Source organism: Puma concolor, chromosome D2 (assembly GCF_028749965.1).
Source record: "Puma concolor isolate L17-30 chromosome D2, mPumCon1.1.hap2, whole genome shotgun sequence".
Lineage (NCBI taxonomy): Eukaryota > Metazoa > Chordata > Mammalia > Carnivora > Felidae > Puma > Puma concolor.
The window spans coordinates 6,234,712-6,249,505 of NC_141677.1; the positions used below are offsets into that span (position 1 = coordinate 6,234,712).

The 14,794-nt window shown below is 49.2% G+C and overlaps 1 protein-coding gene across 1 annotated transcript in view; it reads right to left on the minus strand.

The window, feature by feature from the left end:
• PRKG1 (protein kinase cGMP-dependent 1) overlaps positions 1 to 8,430 on the minus strand; it is a 1,267,967-nt gene extending 1,259,537 nt beyond the window's left edge. The window contains exon 1 of the mRNA XM_086679490.1: positions 7,784 to 8,430. Coding sequence (XP_086535616.1) covers positions 7,784 to 8,049 — 266 coding nt within the window. The 5' untranslated portion in view covers positions 8,050 to 8,430. The remainder of the gene's footprint in view (positions 1 to 7,783) is intronic.
• Between the last annotated feature and the right edge of the window lie 6,364 nt (positions 8,431 to 14,794).

The following is a 14,794-nucleotide window of genomic DNA, read 5'->3' on the forward strand; positions in this document are numbered from 1 at the left end:
AAGCCAGTTGGAATGTGAGTGAAGGGCTCTCCCTAGAGATGTCTGTGAGTGCTCTCGATCTTATTTTCTAAGAAGCAAGGCAAGTCACGAAATTTGATTTTTAAACTATTACCTACTCATTGGAAACTCAAAATAATCAAATACACACCGCTGTGTCTATTTCAGCACAGCTGAAATCTGCCTGGAGAGACAGAGAATGTTGTGCCGTATACTTCAGAACGATCTCACTCTCCGAGAGGAGACTGAACTAAATATGAGCTGGTTTTATTCTCTAGAAGGTTCAGGGATCTTTTGATTGTTGGTTGGTTTTGCTTGCTTGTTTTTAACACATTCTACATATGTGCTGTTCTTACACTTTGCCCAAAAATTAGCATCTGGGAAAAGAAAACTATGGTAAGCTGAGGGTTTTATTAGGTTGGAATTTTTACTGTAAACAGACCTGGTGTCTACCCAGGGGTTTACAACCTAAGATATAAAAGAATTTTCTATTTTAAGAATTTGGGGCATATGGAGCCAAGTTCCTTGGTGGGCCATGTGACACACAAAATTAGCATTATCCGTACCACATGGGCAACAAGAGACATCGAGAAAAATGTTAACGTTTACCCAAAGGCTTTAGATCCGCTCCTCACGGAATCAGAGTAGAATATAGTTGAAGAAATAGACATACAAATATTTGTAAGAGGCAAACACAGAGGTTATTTTTAGACTCCCCATAAGGTTTGCCAGCAGTGTTCTCACAGCCTTTCAGGTCAGAGTGCTCAAATAAAGACACATTTGAGGATTACAACACATTAGGAAGCACTCCCTAATTTATTAGGACCAGAAAGGAAGCACAATTTGAATTAGCAACAAATCTGAGAGAAGAACTCGAGAATTGTGGTGGGCTATTCTTGTTCACAAGTCAAAAATTTAACCCAACAAGGTAATTCCTGTAGACGTCTTATCGGATTAGCCTTCATAAACAAACACTCAGATGAACCCAGGATGTTCAGGATATCAGCTCGCCCACCAAAGTGGTACCCACGTGTCCCTATGCACAACAGAGTCACCTCCCATCAACTCCTAGTATCAACGTATTAACTGTTCACGGCTAAGTTGCACAAATATGTCAAACAAACACGCACTAAAACAAAAAAAGAAAGAAAAGAAAAAGCTATAAACATGCACTTAGTTCACGAGAGAGGCAAATTAGAGACAGTACTTCAAACCTTTCTAGTCAATATCAACTTTATATCGATTGAATTTAAAACTACACCATTTTCCAAGGAAGCCTGGCTTTCTACTGTATTCATACATAAGAAACAGTACAGAAATATTTAGAATAAAAACGTCTCGTACAACGAACTAAATAGTGTTTCATGAGGAGTAAGGCTAAGAGTTTTTAAAAAGGAATTTGTTGCTTAAGGGCAATAAGTAAACTAAGGAGATTACTTCCACCATCTGTATTTCTAGAACAAAACAAATCTATTTCAAAGATACCCATTTCCTGGAAATGTGCATATTTTATTGAGCAAATACGTTAAAGTGCTACAGATTTCGATACGGACAGTGGATATCTTTTAAACTTTAGGAAATTCAAATTGCGTGATACCCGAAACATCTGAAGAGAAGATAGACTCTAAAAGGTTAGAGCAGCATTATGAACAAGAACTCCGTTCTGCGTGTGCTGTTTTAAGACTTTTGCAAACGAAATAGATCTGGCCGCAGTCACAGACGCTGGGCCGGAACAGAGAAACACGGGGGCGCGCGCGAGAGAGCGAGCACGAGCAGACCCAAGGACAAAGAAAAGGAAGTGAAAAACCATCAGTGAGTGAAAAGGAGGAAGGAACAGAGATTGGGTCCAGTACCCGGTTCTGGGAAGCAAAGCTGGCACGTGTGCCCCACACCAAGCACGAGCGTTTGACAAACCGCAAGACGCTGTAGCCTATTGTATGAAGTCTATTGTATGAAGACACGTACATCTTTTCCGCAAGAAACTGATTTGGGCCAACGCAGAGGAGTCTCAGAATAACGACCACAGCAAGAAGTGTAACAATCATACGATGAATTAAGTAGCTATCTGTGCACGTGCACACACACACGGAAACGCACACACCTACACGTAACCACACACACATGGTCCCTTCTCTTCAGGGACCCAACAGCAAGGGTATGGGACAATTCCCAAACTTCAGTAACCTCCAAGAGCTACAAGAATCCTGGATAAGACAGCGTCCCGAACTCCGCGAGGCACATTCTCAACAGCAAATGAAAATAATTATTCATATTCTGAGCAACTACAAAATCAGCTGAAAATCTGATCAAAAGAAAGGGTTTTTTATTTACTGATTTATTTATTTTGAGAGAGAAGGCACAGGAGCAGGGGAGGGGCAGAGAGAGATGGAGAGAGAGCACCCCAAGCAGGCTCTGCACTGTCAGCACGGAGCCCAATGCGGGTCTCGAACTCATTACACCGTGAGATCATGACCTGAGCAAAAGCCAAGAGTCAGACACTTAACCGACACTTGAGCCACCCAGGTGCCCCAAGAGGAAGGGTTTTAATGCACTGTGGGCATCTCTTCCACAGTAGGGTGAGAGGGTGCTTTGGAAAGCGGATCAAGATATGACATCTGTCGTGTTTTCAGGTCTGTTAGAAATAACCTCAAGGGGATCAGCCAAATTTCTAATGACTACGTGATTAAATGTGAACTTTCAGCCTATACATAGATCAATGGTTCCAACGTCACGGGAATTCCTGGCATGTCACAAATACATCTGGAAACGGTACGTGATTCCAGAAGCTGAGCCAATCTCAAAGCAGAGCGAATAGGTCTGAAACAAGAAGTCTGGACAGACGATAAGTTGAAGACATCAATTCACCAAGTCAAGCACCGATGCGAAATTAAGAAACCTGAATTACTTTTCCGGTCCCGTTTCTGAGATCCTGTAAAAGGCACTTTGGTGATAATGTGCTCCGTTTTCTCGTCACTAAAGGCAGGGTACTGCCCCATGCGATACCCGTGCAGCTCTGACCGAAAGGAGTGATGAAAGCCTACGCTCAGAACCTGTCCTCTCCCAAAGACCAGGATGTTGAGAAGCCTCCCAGCACAAAAATCCTCCCCTGCCCTCCTCAGCCTGCCTCCCCTTAAATTCCGGTCATAAATGTTACTCATCTGAGCCAAGGAAACCAACGTCCTCTCCCAGAAGCTGTTAAACTATTACTTTGTTAACCCGGCAAAGATAACTGGGTAACACATTGATATATTGTCACTTAGCAATAAATTCCTTTTGTTGGGAGAACTGGTAAGGACAAAGGGATTAGCATGAGCTGCCTGGTCTGCAAGGCAAAAGGCAAAGAGTCTCATGAATGGTGTTCACAGGACGCAACCCAGATCGCTGTCCCAACCATCGTATTCATCATCCCCACCTGTGACAGGAGAAGGGTATGAAGGAAGCAAAAAGAGAGCCCGGTAAACTGACCATCCCAAGAGAGGCACGCCTGAGAAAACCCCAGCCTGGCAAGCGCGTCCAAGCCTATGTGCTGGATACAAGAGTTCGGAGGCCAGAGGTCACTGGACTGCTGGCTCTAGGACTGTTCACAGAAATCCTATTCGAAATTAGGGTAGGTTTGTTTCTTTCTGCCCGAAAGGCCTCACCAGTCACCAAGATGGAAATTACCCAATTCCGAGGTGACAGTATGTGACAGCTTAGAACCTGGGCCCGACAAACCTCAAGATTCGGGCTTGAAACTCGTCTCTCGTGTTTCCTAGCTGTGAGATCTCAGGCGAGCGACTTCACGACTGAGATTCCTCACGTGCACAGGCTTTGCTCTCCCGATCATGATTATCTCTGCTATTTTCAAAAGCGCTGTGTCTTCTCTCTGTGAATAATTAGTCAGCTGGGCCCAGAGTTCGGCTGGTACCGAGTCATTTCATTGAAGTTGCTTATATCAAAATTAGGCCAAATCCCTTGATTTCTCGTCTGAAGGTCAAACCAGACCTGAATGGAATTAGACATGCAAAAAGCAAGGAGTTTTCTGGGGCATCCGTCCCGAAGCATCCGTGTCCCAGTGGAAGGAAGTTCAAGTTCCAAATGATGAATCTGCATCGTCAAGAATCAAGGGATTTGTAAAAGGAATAGCTCAAATGGCTTTGGAAAGAATCCACTGTCCCTGTTACAGATTAATATTGATTCCAGGCTTTGCCTGAGCCAATTTAAAAACAACAACAACAACGGTTTGCAGTCCTCTGAGCTAAATGGGCAGCCAAAGCAAGGAATTCAGGTGTGCGTAAAACACGGAGGGAAAGAATTAAGGATATTAGGTAATTCTTGATGTGGAGTATATCCAGGCACGGACCGTAGAGCTCACAGAAAACAACATGACGTACTGGGACTCAACTGGCAGAAAGTGACATAGAAGTTCAAGATATCATCATCACCATCCAAAACACCGTCCTGTTTTCAAAGATAATCACTTGATCCCTACTGGGCATTTCTACGGGGTCTGAAAACGAGGGCTGCAATAAGTCGGATGTTTTCTTTTTGAACACGATCATCATATTGTACACTTGATACTTATGCTGAGCACTTAGATCTTCCCTTTCCCTAGTATAATTTTCATCTAAGCATTCCTTGGATACTGAGATCATTCTTAATGGAAATTGTGCCTTCTGCCCTCCGTGGACACATAGAGGCAGATCTGGCTAATTGGACTGACTTGATTACAACAGTCGGTGAATTCTGCCATTTCCTTCCCCTGCAATAAATGCGTAAGATATTTTCGCCACCTATTATGTAAATATTTTAGATTGCCATCATTTTCTAAAACGGCACTTTTAGGCAAAAGCTCTTTTTTTTTTCCTCCTGCCCACCAAACAGACTCCTACCATTTCAAAATACGTGTTCTTTCTTGTGCTAAACGCTGTGTGTCTTAGTAAAGTTTGAAATGAACTCCTGAATAGTTATCCCGCAAATCCAGCAGCAACTGCAAAGGAACACCAGCCTTGCGATAAAGCAGTCTCTGAGCCCAGGTATGCGGTCAGGATACTGCCACTTTCAACACGGGCTACGTAAGGTGACGGAATATTGAGCCCCCCAATCCGAGTATCTGATAAGCAGGAAATACACTTTAAAAAATTTTTATTTTAGAGAGAGGGAGAGCGGGACAGAGGGAGGGGAAGACAGACAGAGAGAGAGAGAGAATCCCAAGCAGGCTCCACACAGCACAGAGCCCCCACGTGGGGCTGGATCCCATGACCCTGGGGTCAGGACCTGAGCTGAAACCAAGAGTCAGAGGCTCAACCGCCAGAGCCACTCAGGCGCCCCATAATGGACTTTATTTCCAAAGCGTCTAGTCTGCTGTTACGTGTTGTATCAGACAACTCCTTTCTCAATCATTCTCCTTCTTGAACCAAATTAAGGTGCCTCACCAACAATGAAGTTGTGATTGTCTCTTTCAGGGCTAGGGGTCGTACCTGATGCCCATGGCTACTGTCCCGGAAGAGTGTACCTGACCAAATCGTTTCAACCCTAGTGAACCGGCTTGCTGAAAATACACCCCAGGCTCCCCCTTGGAAAGTATAAAAAACCCAAGTGCTCAGTGGGAAAAAGTTCACCCTGGATCCCAGCGAAAAGCAGAGAGGAAGTTGCAGAGCATTCCAGCTCCTTGGTGTAGATACAAACATGCCCTGACCTCTCCTGAGCAGGCTCCCCTCCCCGCACAGGCCGGAGGCTCCTACCCCTAACACCAAGGCGGGGGAGGGGGGGGGGTGCCTAGGAAAGATCAGCCATTTCCTCCCAGCGCACACAAAACGTCCCCTCGCTGCTGGAGAGATTTCATCCTGGAGGATAAAAGCGCCTCTGAGAGCCAGCCCCCGAGTGAGGGAGGACTCTGGGTGGGGAGAGTCAACGCGGGGCCCCTGTGCTGCGAAGGGGCGCTGGTTACCCAGGAGGGGCGCAGCCCAGAGCGGGGATCTGAAATGCCAAAAATGCGCCAAAAATGCGATAAAGCCCCGGCCGGCCCGTCGGCCCCGGGAGGCCAGCAGCTGCCGGGTGACCGCTGACGAAGTGGCTCCTCAAGGAGGTGGGCAGATTGATTCCAGCTGCTGAGCGAGGGGCAGGGCAGCGGCCGCGGAATGCGCAGCCCGGCCGCGCCGCCGGAGCCTCAGCCCGGGGCAGCCGCCTCCCCACCGAGGGCAAGGCCAGAGAGGAGGGCCTTGTTTGGGTCTCGGCCCGGCGGACGGAAGAATGCCACCGTTCCATCGGGCGGGGACGTTCCGGGCAGGCTGGGCCAAACGGTGCCATGTGGACGGTGTCACTTTGTAAGCCGAGTGTCCCTTGGGACGCCGAAAGCGGTCCCCCTAGACGTCGGTTCGGAACGGGCCCAAGCCCCCAAGGCGAATCCTCTCCGCCCGCCCGGCTCCTCTGTTTCTCCCCTGCCCCCTCCCAGCGCCTGGCCCTCTTCTAACAGCTCCTCGACCCTGCCCAGCCGCCTGTGCTCCCCTCCCCCACCGCCCAGGCACGCTCCTCAATGCACTGGAGAGGGAGACAAAGGAGGGGTGCAGTGGCGGGGGAGGGGGGCCCTGAGAGCCAGGATGGAGACCGGACAAGAGAAAGTGCTCTCTACAAGGGCTGGCCTCCACCTCAGAGAGCGAGGCGGGAGGGACGACTTGAGGGGTCCCCTGGGAGCCCCAAACTCAGACACCGAGTGATCTAAGAGGAGGGAAGAGGGGGGCGGGCATGAAGGCACGCCTAATGGAATATTCAATATCCTGCGAAGTGCACTTTGGGCCGCGCACTTCCACAGACTAAAAGCCAGTAATGGGCCCTGGAGTGTGCACTTCCTGCCCTAATGTCCACGGGCGCTCTAATGCTGGAGCTAATCGATCAGCCCCTCCGCTGCAGGCGGCGGGGAGTGCACAAGCTTCCTACTCGCGGCCAAAGTCGCCCGGCCTCCTCCGCGCGCTAGCCCCGAGCCGCACACAACTCGCAACCGGCAGGATCCGGCTCTTCAAGTGTCCGGAGAGGAAGGGAAGGAGCCAGGAGGCGCCCGGAGGGACGGCTCCCCTCCCGCCTCACCCCCACTTGAAGGCGCAAACGTTCCCAAGGAAGGCAACAGGCAGGCAGCGTGGTCCGCCCTGGGACGGGGCTGGCCCGCAGCCCCAAACCCGCCTCAGGTGCAAGGTCACCGCGGCGCCCGCAAGCCCGGGGCGCGCGGACGTCCACAAAGTGGGATTTCCTCGCAGTTTCGCGCTGACTTCACAGCTGCCTGGAGAGTGACCCTCTGCATAAACCTCCACCCCCCACCCGTCCCCACCCGGGAGGCCGGATCCCGGCAGCGGAGACGCGCCCCCGTCCCGCCTCCCCACGCCCCTGCACCGGCCCCGCGGGGCCCCGGCGCGGGGCACATTCAGTCGCTGCACCGCACCCGACCCCGGCCGGCCGCCCCTCCCCGGGACGCCGGCGCCCCCCGCTCCTCCCCCCCCCCCAACCCCGAGCACGCCCTGCGGCCCGGGACTGGGGTCGCCTCGGGGAGCCCCAGCCACCCCGGGACGCGCGGGGCTCCGTCCCCGCAGCCGGGCGCGGCCCGACTCCGCGGCGCGAGCAAACTTTCCGCGCTGCCCCCGCCCCCACGCGGCCGGGGCGCGTCTCCCCGCGGAGCCCGGCCCGGCACGTGACGGCCAGGCACAAAAATAAACGCGGCCGGGGCCCGGGGGCCGCGGGGACACCCCACTCCGCGAGCGCGCGCGCCCCCCGCCCGAGCGGGACTGCCTCCGGCCCGCAGCGCCCGGCCGGCGCCTACCTCTCGGACTTGGTGAACTTGCGGAACGCCTGCCGCAGGTCGTGGAAGGAGCGGTAGGTCTGCGGCTCGGCCGAGATGCCCTGCGCCCGGGTGGTGCGCGGCCCGATGTGCGGCGAGGGCGCGGGCAGCACCGACTGGCACTTGTGCAGCTTCCGCCTCAGCTCCTGGATCTCCTCCTCCTTCTCCGACAGCCGCTTCTCCAGCTCCCTGATGCGCTCCTCCTTGAGCATGAGGATCTGGGCGAAGTCCTCCTGCAGCTCGCTCATCTTCCCGCCGAGCCCCTCCGCCCAAGTTTGCGCGGGCCGGGGCGGCGGGCGGGCGCGGGGGGCGAGCGCGGCGGGCGCGGACCCCGGAGCCGGGCGGGCCGCGAGCCCCTAGCGCCGAGCGGCCGGGGAGCGAGCGCCCAGGGCAGGGACGGGACGTCTGAGCGCGGAGCGGAGGCGAGGCCGAGCGCTAATCCCCAGGCTCTCGGGGGAATAGGTGATTATCTTTCATTGAGAAACCAATTAGAGCTGCCCGGCCTCCCCCGGGACCCCCGCCCCCGGGCGCTCCGTGAGAACCCCGCGCGCGCCGCCCGCTGAGAGCCGGGTGGACCAGACAGCCGGCCGTCACCCCATCGCCCAGCGAGCGCTCCCACACGCTATACGGTACCAAAGGGAAGGGGCGGGGTGGGGGGAGCTCGATGCCACTCGGTCCTCGAAATAGCAACAATCACCATGTGATCTGGCAGATGACGCAGCGCTTGTAACCGGAGCCTAAAGACTTTGTGGGGTGTGTGTGTGTGTGTGTGTGTGTGTGTGCGCGAAAGGGTGAGAGGGTTCATGAACACCGCGCCGCCTTCACCCGGCAGCCGCCTTAATTCACCTTGGTTTTCACCGTCCGCTTCTCTTCTGCTCTGGATCAGGTAGGGGGGCGGGGGAGGGGGAAGGGGTGCGGGTGCGCGTGTTTCTCTTACTGGGAAGCCCTGGGGCTTTGACCCCCCCCACTAATAATGGCAAGGCGTTCGCAGTTCCAACTTTTTTTCAGCCGAAAATTGTGCTGGAAATCGTCAGCTGTTGGAAGGAAAGTTGAATGAATATGCACGAAGTAATGAGCCAAACGCTTGGCGGGATGAGGGGCAGGCCCTTCTACTGTGCACTTCCCGGAGCCTGGATTTTATTTCACGCGCTACAATTAAAATGTGTGTACATCCAGCATCCGAATGGAATCGCAGCATCGTCTTCCGTGGCCGTGAAGCGGCATCCGCCCCTGCCGCAGGGCTGGCACGCGGGACCAGGGCCGGGCTGAGGGAAATTGAAACCGAAATTGCATCTGTAACCTGTATTTCTCCCTCACCTGCCTTTCCATCCCCTCACCTTATGCTAAATGGATTCTTCTTCCTGTTTGAGCCTGAGTATCTGCTAATGCCTAAAATTTCTTTTTCTTATGTATGTGTGTGTCCCAGAGAGCATATTTCATAACGTAAATCACTGTTTAAGGGTTTATCTGCCCCGGGAGGAGTTGATCAGGTAATGATCAACAGATTAGTAAATGTGTTTTTAAAGAAAAAAAAAAATACACGCAGACCAAGATACCAGAGGACTCTGCAATCTCAGCTTAAAGAAAGATCAGTGTATAATCAGTGGCTACTTATTAAAAACGAAAATCTTTCTACCTTGTCTGAAACTACTAACTCATATACTTTGGTTTGTAAACAAATCCTGAAATATATTTTATTCTAGGGATTTACTATTGACTGTTAGTTTTGCTCATCTGATTATTTTAAATCAAACACCTTTCAAACCACAGCTGAATTCTTAATCACACCAGATGCCAATCTGCTTCTCATCTTTGAGAAGGAGTTGTAAGTCCTGTTGGTGTGGTCGCTTCTATCTATGACCAACTTGAACTTCCCGAATCCTTTTAGGAACACTCACAAGTGATATTTTAAAAATAACACATTAGTAAACTTTATCACATTCAAAACTAGCAGAGGCTCAACCTTATGAAACAGATACAGTTTTAAAATGATTCCTGGACAGGTTTTTTTCAGTTTTGCATGATCTTTTTTACATTTTTTAACATTATTTATTTTTGAGAGACAGAGTGCCAGCAGGGGAGGGGCAGAGAGAAAGGGAGACGCAGAATCTAAAGCAGGCTCCAGGCCCCAAGCTGTCAGCGCAGAGCCTGACACGGGGCTCGAACCCACGGACCGCGACACCATGACCTGAGCCAAAGTCAGACGCCTAACCTACTGAGCCACCCAGGTGCCCCTCAACTTTTATATTGTCTTAAATGCAGATACTCAAATGTTTCTCCTGCTTATTTAAAAAAAAAAAAAAAAAAAAGCATGGGGTGCTTGGGTGGCTCAGTCGGTTAGGCGTCCGACTTCGGCTCAGGTCACGATCTCGCGGTCAGTGGGTTCGAGCCCCGCGTGGGGCTCTGTGCTGACAGCTCAGAGCCTGGAGCCTGTTTCAGATTCTGTGTCTCCCTCTCTCTCTGACCCTCCCCCGTTCATGCTCTGTCTCTCTCTGTCTCAAAAATAAAATAAAAACGTTAAAAAAAATTTTTTAAAAAGCAATATTTAGATCAAGATTTAACATATACACATACACACAGACACACTCCTCAAAACCCTAAATTCATCCCTAAGTTCCAAAATTAATCTTATTTTTTCATACGTCAGTTTTAACTTAAGCGATGTTGACATTAAATCTTGTCCATTGGCTTAATAAATATTTAATTTAGAGCACAAAGAACACTTGAGAAAAGATAGCCTGGCAGGAGAGTAAACCCTGAATTACGAAAAAAAAAAAATAGCATTTCATAGCTGAAAACAATTAACCCATCTAACCCAATCACCTAACATTCTAAGAGAAAAAAAAAAAAATGGATGCCTAAAGGTAAGGTCCAAGGTCACGACCTAAGTTAATAAGTTTGGATCCGAGATTCTCAATGCCCACACAGAGTGCTTTCCCTAACAGGCTGCTCCTAGCTCAACACCAGAAAATCTAGAAATTCTATGATTCAGACAACGTGGCATTCAAAGACGTGGCTTTACCCTGTGTCATTTGCTTTTGACTCTGTAGCAGTAAGTTTCAACTATCAAAGCAAAAGTATTAATGAATCTTAGTTTTATTTTGTTCTGTTTCCTGTTTTTCTTAAAGGAGAAGGTCGCCATCTAGTGCCCTTGGAGAGATTTGCTAAATAAAAATCAACCACAGTGAAGTGAGGTTATGTCCTTAAATACCCGTAGAGTGTTCTTATGTTCCTTATTTGAGAGAAAGAAAGAAAATACGCTGAATTTTGTATCAGAGTAAAAACATTTTTAAGAATTAAAATTTTAAGAATTTTAAGAATTAAAAATGTACTTGGGGCGCCTGGGTGGCTCAGCCACTTCAGTGTCTGACTTTGGCTCAGGTCATGATCTCATGGTTTGTGGGTTGGAGCCCTGCGTTGGGCTCTGTGCTGACAGCTCAGAGCCTGGAACCTGCTTCAGATTCTCTCTCTCTCTCTCTCTGCCCCTTCCCCACTAACGCTCTGTCCCTGTCTGTCTCAAAAATTAACATTAAAACAATTTTAAAACGAAAAAAGAATTAAACATTTACAATCTTTTGGCCACTGAATAATGATTTACATGTTATACAGCTTTTTCAATGCCCTTTATGCAACCGATTTTAAGGCTCATAATGACTATGAGGTGGGCACTAGCATTCATTTCCATTTTGTGGATGGAGAAACTGATGCTCAGCCAGATTAGGTAACATAAGCATGGTCACAATGTCCAGATTTGACGTAGCCTGTCTTAATCCCTGAGTGGGATAAACCCCAACCTGAAATGTTTTAAAATGTCCACTTCTCTATGAGCCCAGAGACAAGCAAAACTAAAAGTTCTTTGATAATGGGAACATGCTAAATTTAAAACCCATTATGAACCTGGATAAATCTCTAAGGCACTGGCTTCTCAGCGATCTATTAACCAAAACTGTTTTCCCTGAGATACTTGGGGATCTACTCTCCATTTCATACACAAGTTCAAAACAATGTGTTTAAATTTTTTTTTTCAACTTTTATTTATTTTTGGGACAGAGAGAGACAGAGCATGAACGGGGGAGGGGCAGAGAGAGAGGGAGACACAGAATCGGAAACAGGCTCCAGGCTCTGAGCCATCAGCCCAGAGCCCGACGCGGGGCTCGAACTCACGGACCGCGAGATCGTGACCTGGCTGAAGTCGGACGCTTAACCGACTGCGCCACCCAGGCGCTCCTGATAAAATTTTTTTTTTTTTTAAACTAAAAGTCAGTCTGCTTTTAATCGTCACTGTATGACACAAGCCGTCCAGAATGTCAGTGGTAAAATACTCCCCTCCCCAAAATATTTCATTGGTCTAACTTCAAGCAGTTGCTGCGTTCACTGCTGAGCAGATGAACCGCTCCCAGAGCCACACCCCTGCAACAACACTGAGCTTTAGTACAGATTATTAGGGTCCGAGGATCCGGAGCAAAGAGAACAGGCACGTGCAGACGGTGGGAGTGAGGTCTCCTGAATGGCAGCAGGAGAAAGGTTGGGGAAAATGAAAACAGGGCCAGAGGTCCCAGCCTCTGGAATGGTTGGCATGGGTAGGGTGGGGGTGGGGACTGAATTCCAACACCTTATATCCAAACACTCCTCTTGGTTACAAAACGACAGTAGTTGCAGAAAACTGCTTACAATGCATTTCCCATCCAGGGATGCAACTAGCGAATGGAGCCTAAAGATGTGTATTTATGTCTCAACTCTTATCACTTCCCAAGCTGTGTGCTCTGGGGCAAGTCCCGAAACCTCATGGGGACGTGCTTCACCCATTTGCAGAATGGTAGCACCTTTCTACCTTCGAGGATTCTGTAGAATTCTGCCTTCCCGGTGACTCACATTTTGAAATTATCAGTCCGTTCTTACAAAACGACATGCATCCATCAACTTCAGCAGAGTTAAAAATTTTTTTTTTCAACGTTTATTTATTTTTGGGACAGAGAGAGACAGAGCATGAACAGGGGAGGGGCAGAGAGGGAGACACAGAATCGGAAACAGGCTCCAGGCTCTGAGCCATCAGCCCAGAGCCTGACGCAGGGCTCGAACTCACGGACCGTGAGATTGTGACCTGGCTGAAGTCGGACGCTTAACCGACTGCGCCACCCAGGCGCCCCGAGTTTAAAATTTTTGACAAGAAAGAGTTAAAGCAGAGTCTAGATGGTCCTTTAAAGATTACAGTGTGCTTTGTGATTAACAGAAGCTTGGAGCATTTTCTGTTAATTCTACATCATACTAGACGTGGCTTCGACGTTAGTGCCTAAACCACGTACTGGTGACCACGAGTGTGGTCACACTTTAGGCAACATAAAGGCGTGAAGTCCTGAAACACCTCCACATCTGCATCGACCATATAGAATGGAAAAACAGCAAATGAAACGCTGCCTCAGTTAAACCTCAAAATTAGCTTCCGTTTATGGTATTTACTTAATACAATATGTTTGCCCTCCAGGAAAAAATACATAAATGCTTTTGACCACGTAGTCCTGTGGCTGTACATGGAGCTCTTTCTCATGTTGCATACAACGGGGAGACCATGGCCATTGGTGATATTTCTGTTATCTCCTCTACAAGGTTTGAAAAACATAACTTTTCCTAGCAATTCTGGAAAATAAAACTAAGAGATGATGCTACTTAAGTATTGCAGAAGTCAAATTCTGAGATATATTCAGAACCTTGAAATACGGAATATTACTCCTGGAATATGGACATAGGGAAGGCTATGGGACTTCAGGCAGATAATTATATCTCCCTGAGCCTCAGTTTTCCCAATTATGTATGGATATTAAGGTCTCTTGCGCCTGGACTTATAAGGCTCAAATGAAGCCAGATGAAAACCAGATGCTTATCACTTAAATATGACCCTATATAAATAGAAATGAAAGGGTAATGCTCCCCCCCACCCCCACCTGGATTCTTGAAAGGGAAGTCCCCCAGCAGGGGGCAGAGCAGACAGGTTCCGTGATGGTGGTGTGGTGGTAATATTTATACTACATTCAGCCTAGTCATCAGTTGTGGTGAGAATTCAAAGACAGCCCCCAAGATACCTACGCTTGGTGAATCTGCACCCTCTCCCAGTTATTCAAACACAACGACTCAAGGTATTGCTCTGAAAGGATTTTACAGCTGTGGTTAAGGTCCTGTGTCAGTTGATTTTAAGATAAGATCATCTGGTGATGTTAAGATAAAATCAATCAGGTGAGCCTTTAAAAGGGATTGGGCTCCTCCCGGAGACAGGGTTTCCAAGCCTGAGAAGGTTTTGATGCAAGAGGGAGTCTGCATTGCTGCCTTTGAAGACAGAAGGACCATGGTGGGGGGGGGGGGGGGGCACCTGGGTGGCTCAGTCGGTTAGGCATCTGACTCCAGCTCAGGTCGTGATCTCACGGTTCATGGGTTCAAGCCCCATGTCAGGCTCTCTGCTGACAGCTCAGAGCCTGGATCCTGCTTCGGATTCTGGGTCTCCCTCTCTCTCTGCCCCTCCCCCACTCACGCTCTATCTCTCAAAAATAAATAAATGATATTTTTTTTTAAAAAAAAAGGACTATAAGGAAGGCAGGTGGAAATCTAGGTGCTGAGAGTGAGCGTGACCACGGACACACAACCAGCAAGGAAATGGGGACCTCAGTCTTACCGTGGCAAAAAACAGTCCTGTCCCAGCCATGACAGCTTGGAAGATGACCCTGAGGCCCAGAGGAGAGTGTAGGCTAGTTGGCATGTTGGCCTCAGCCTTATGAGACCTTGAGCAGGGAATCCAGCCAAGCCACGCCCAGACTTCTCACCTCCAGAACAGTAAGATAAGAGGTGAGTGTTGCTTTAAGTCTCTGAGATTGTGGTGCTTCCTGAGACAACAAGATAAAACTAATGAATTCGGCTATCATTAAAAACATCCACTAAAAAGGCCAGAAATATTTTACCACTCTTAAAAGCCCGACTTTACAAGAGTCATTTTTAGTGAAACCACTT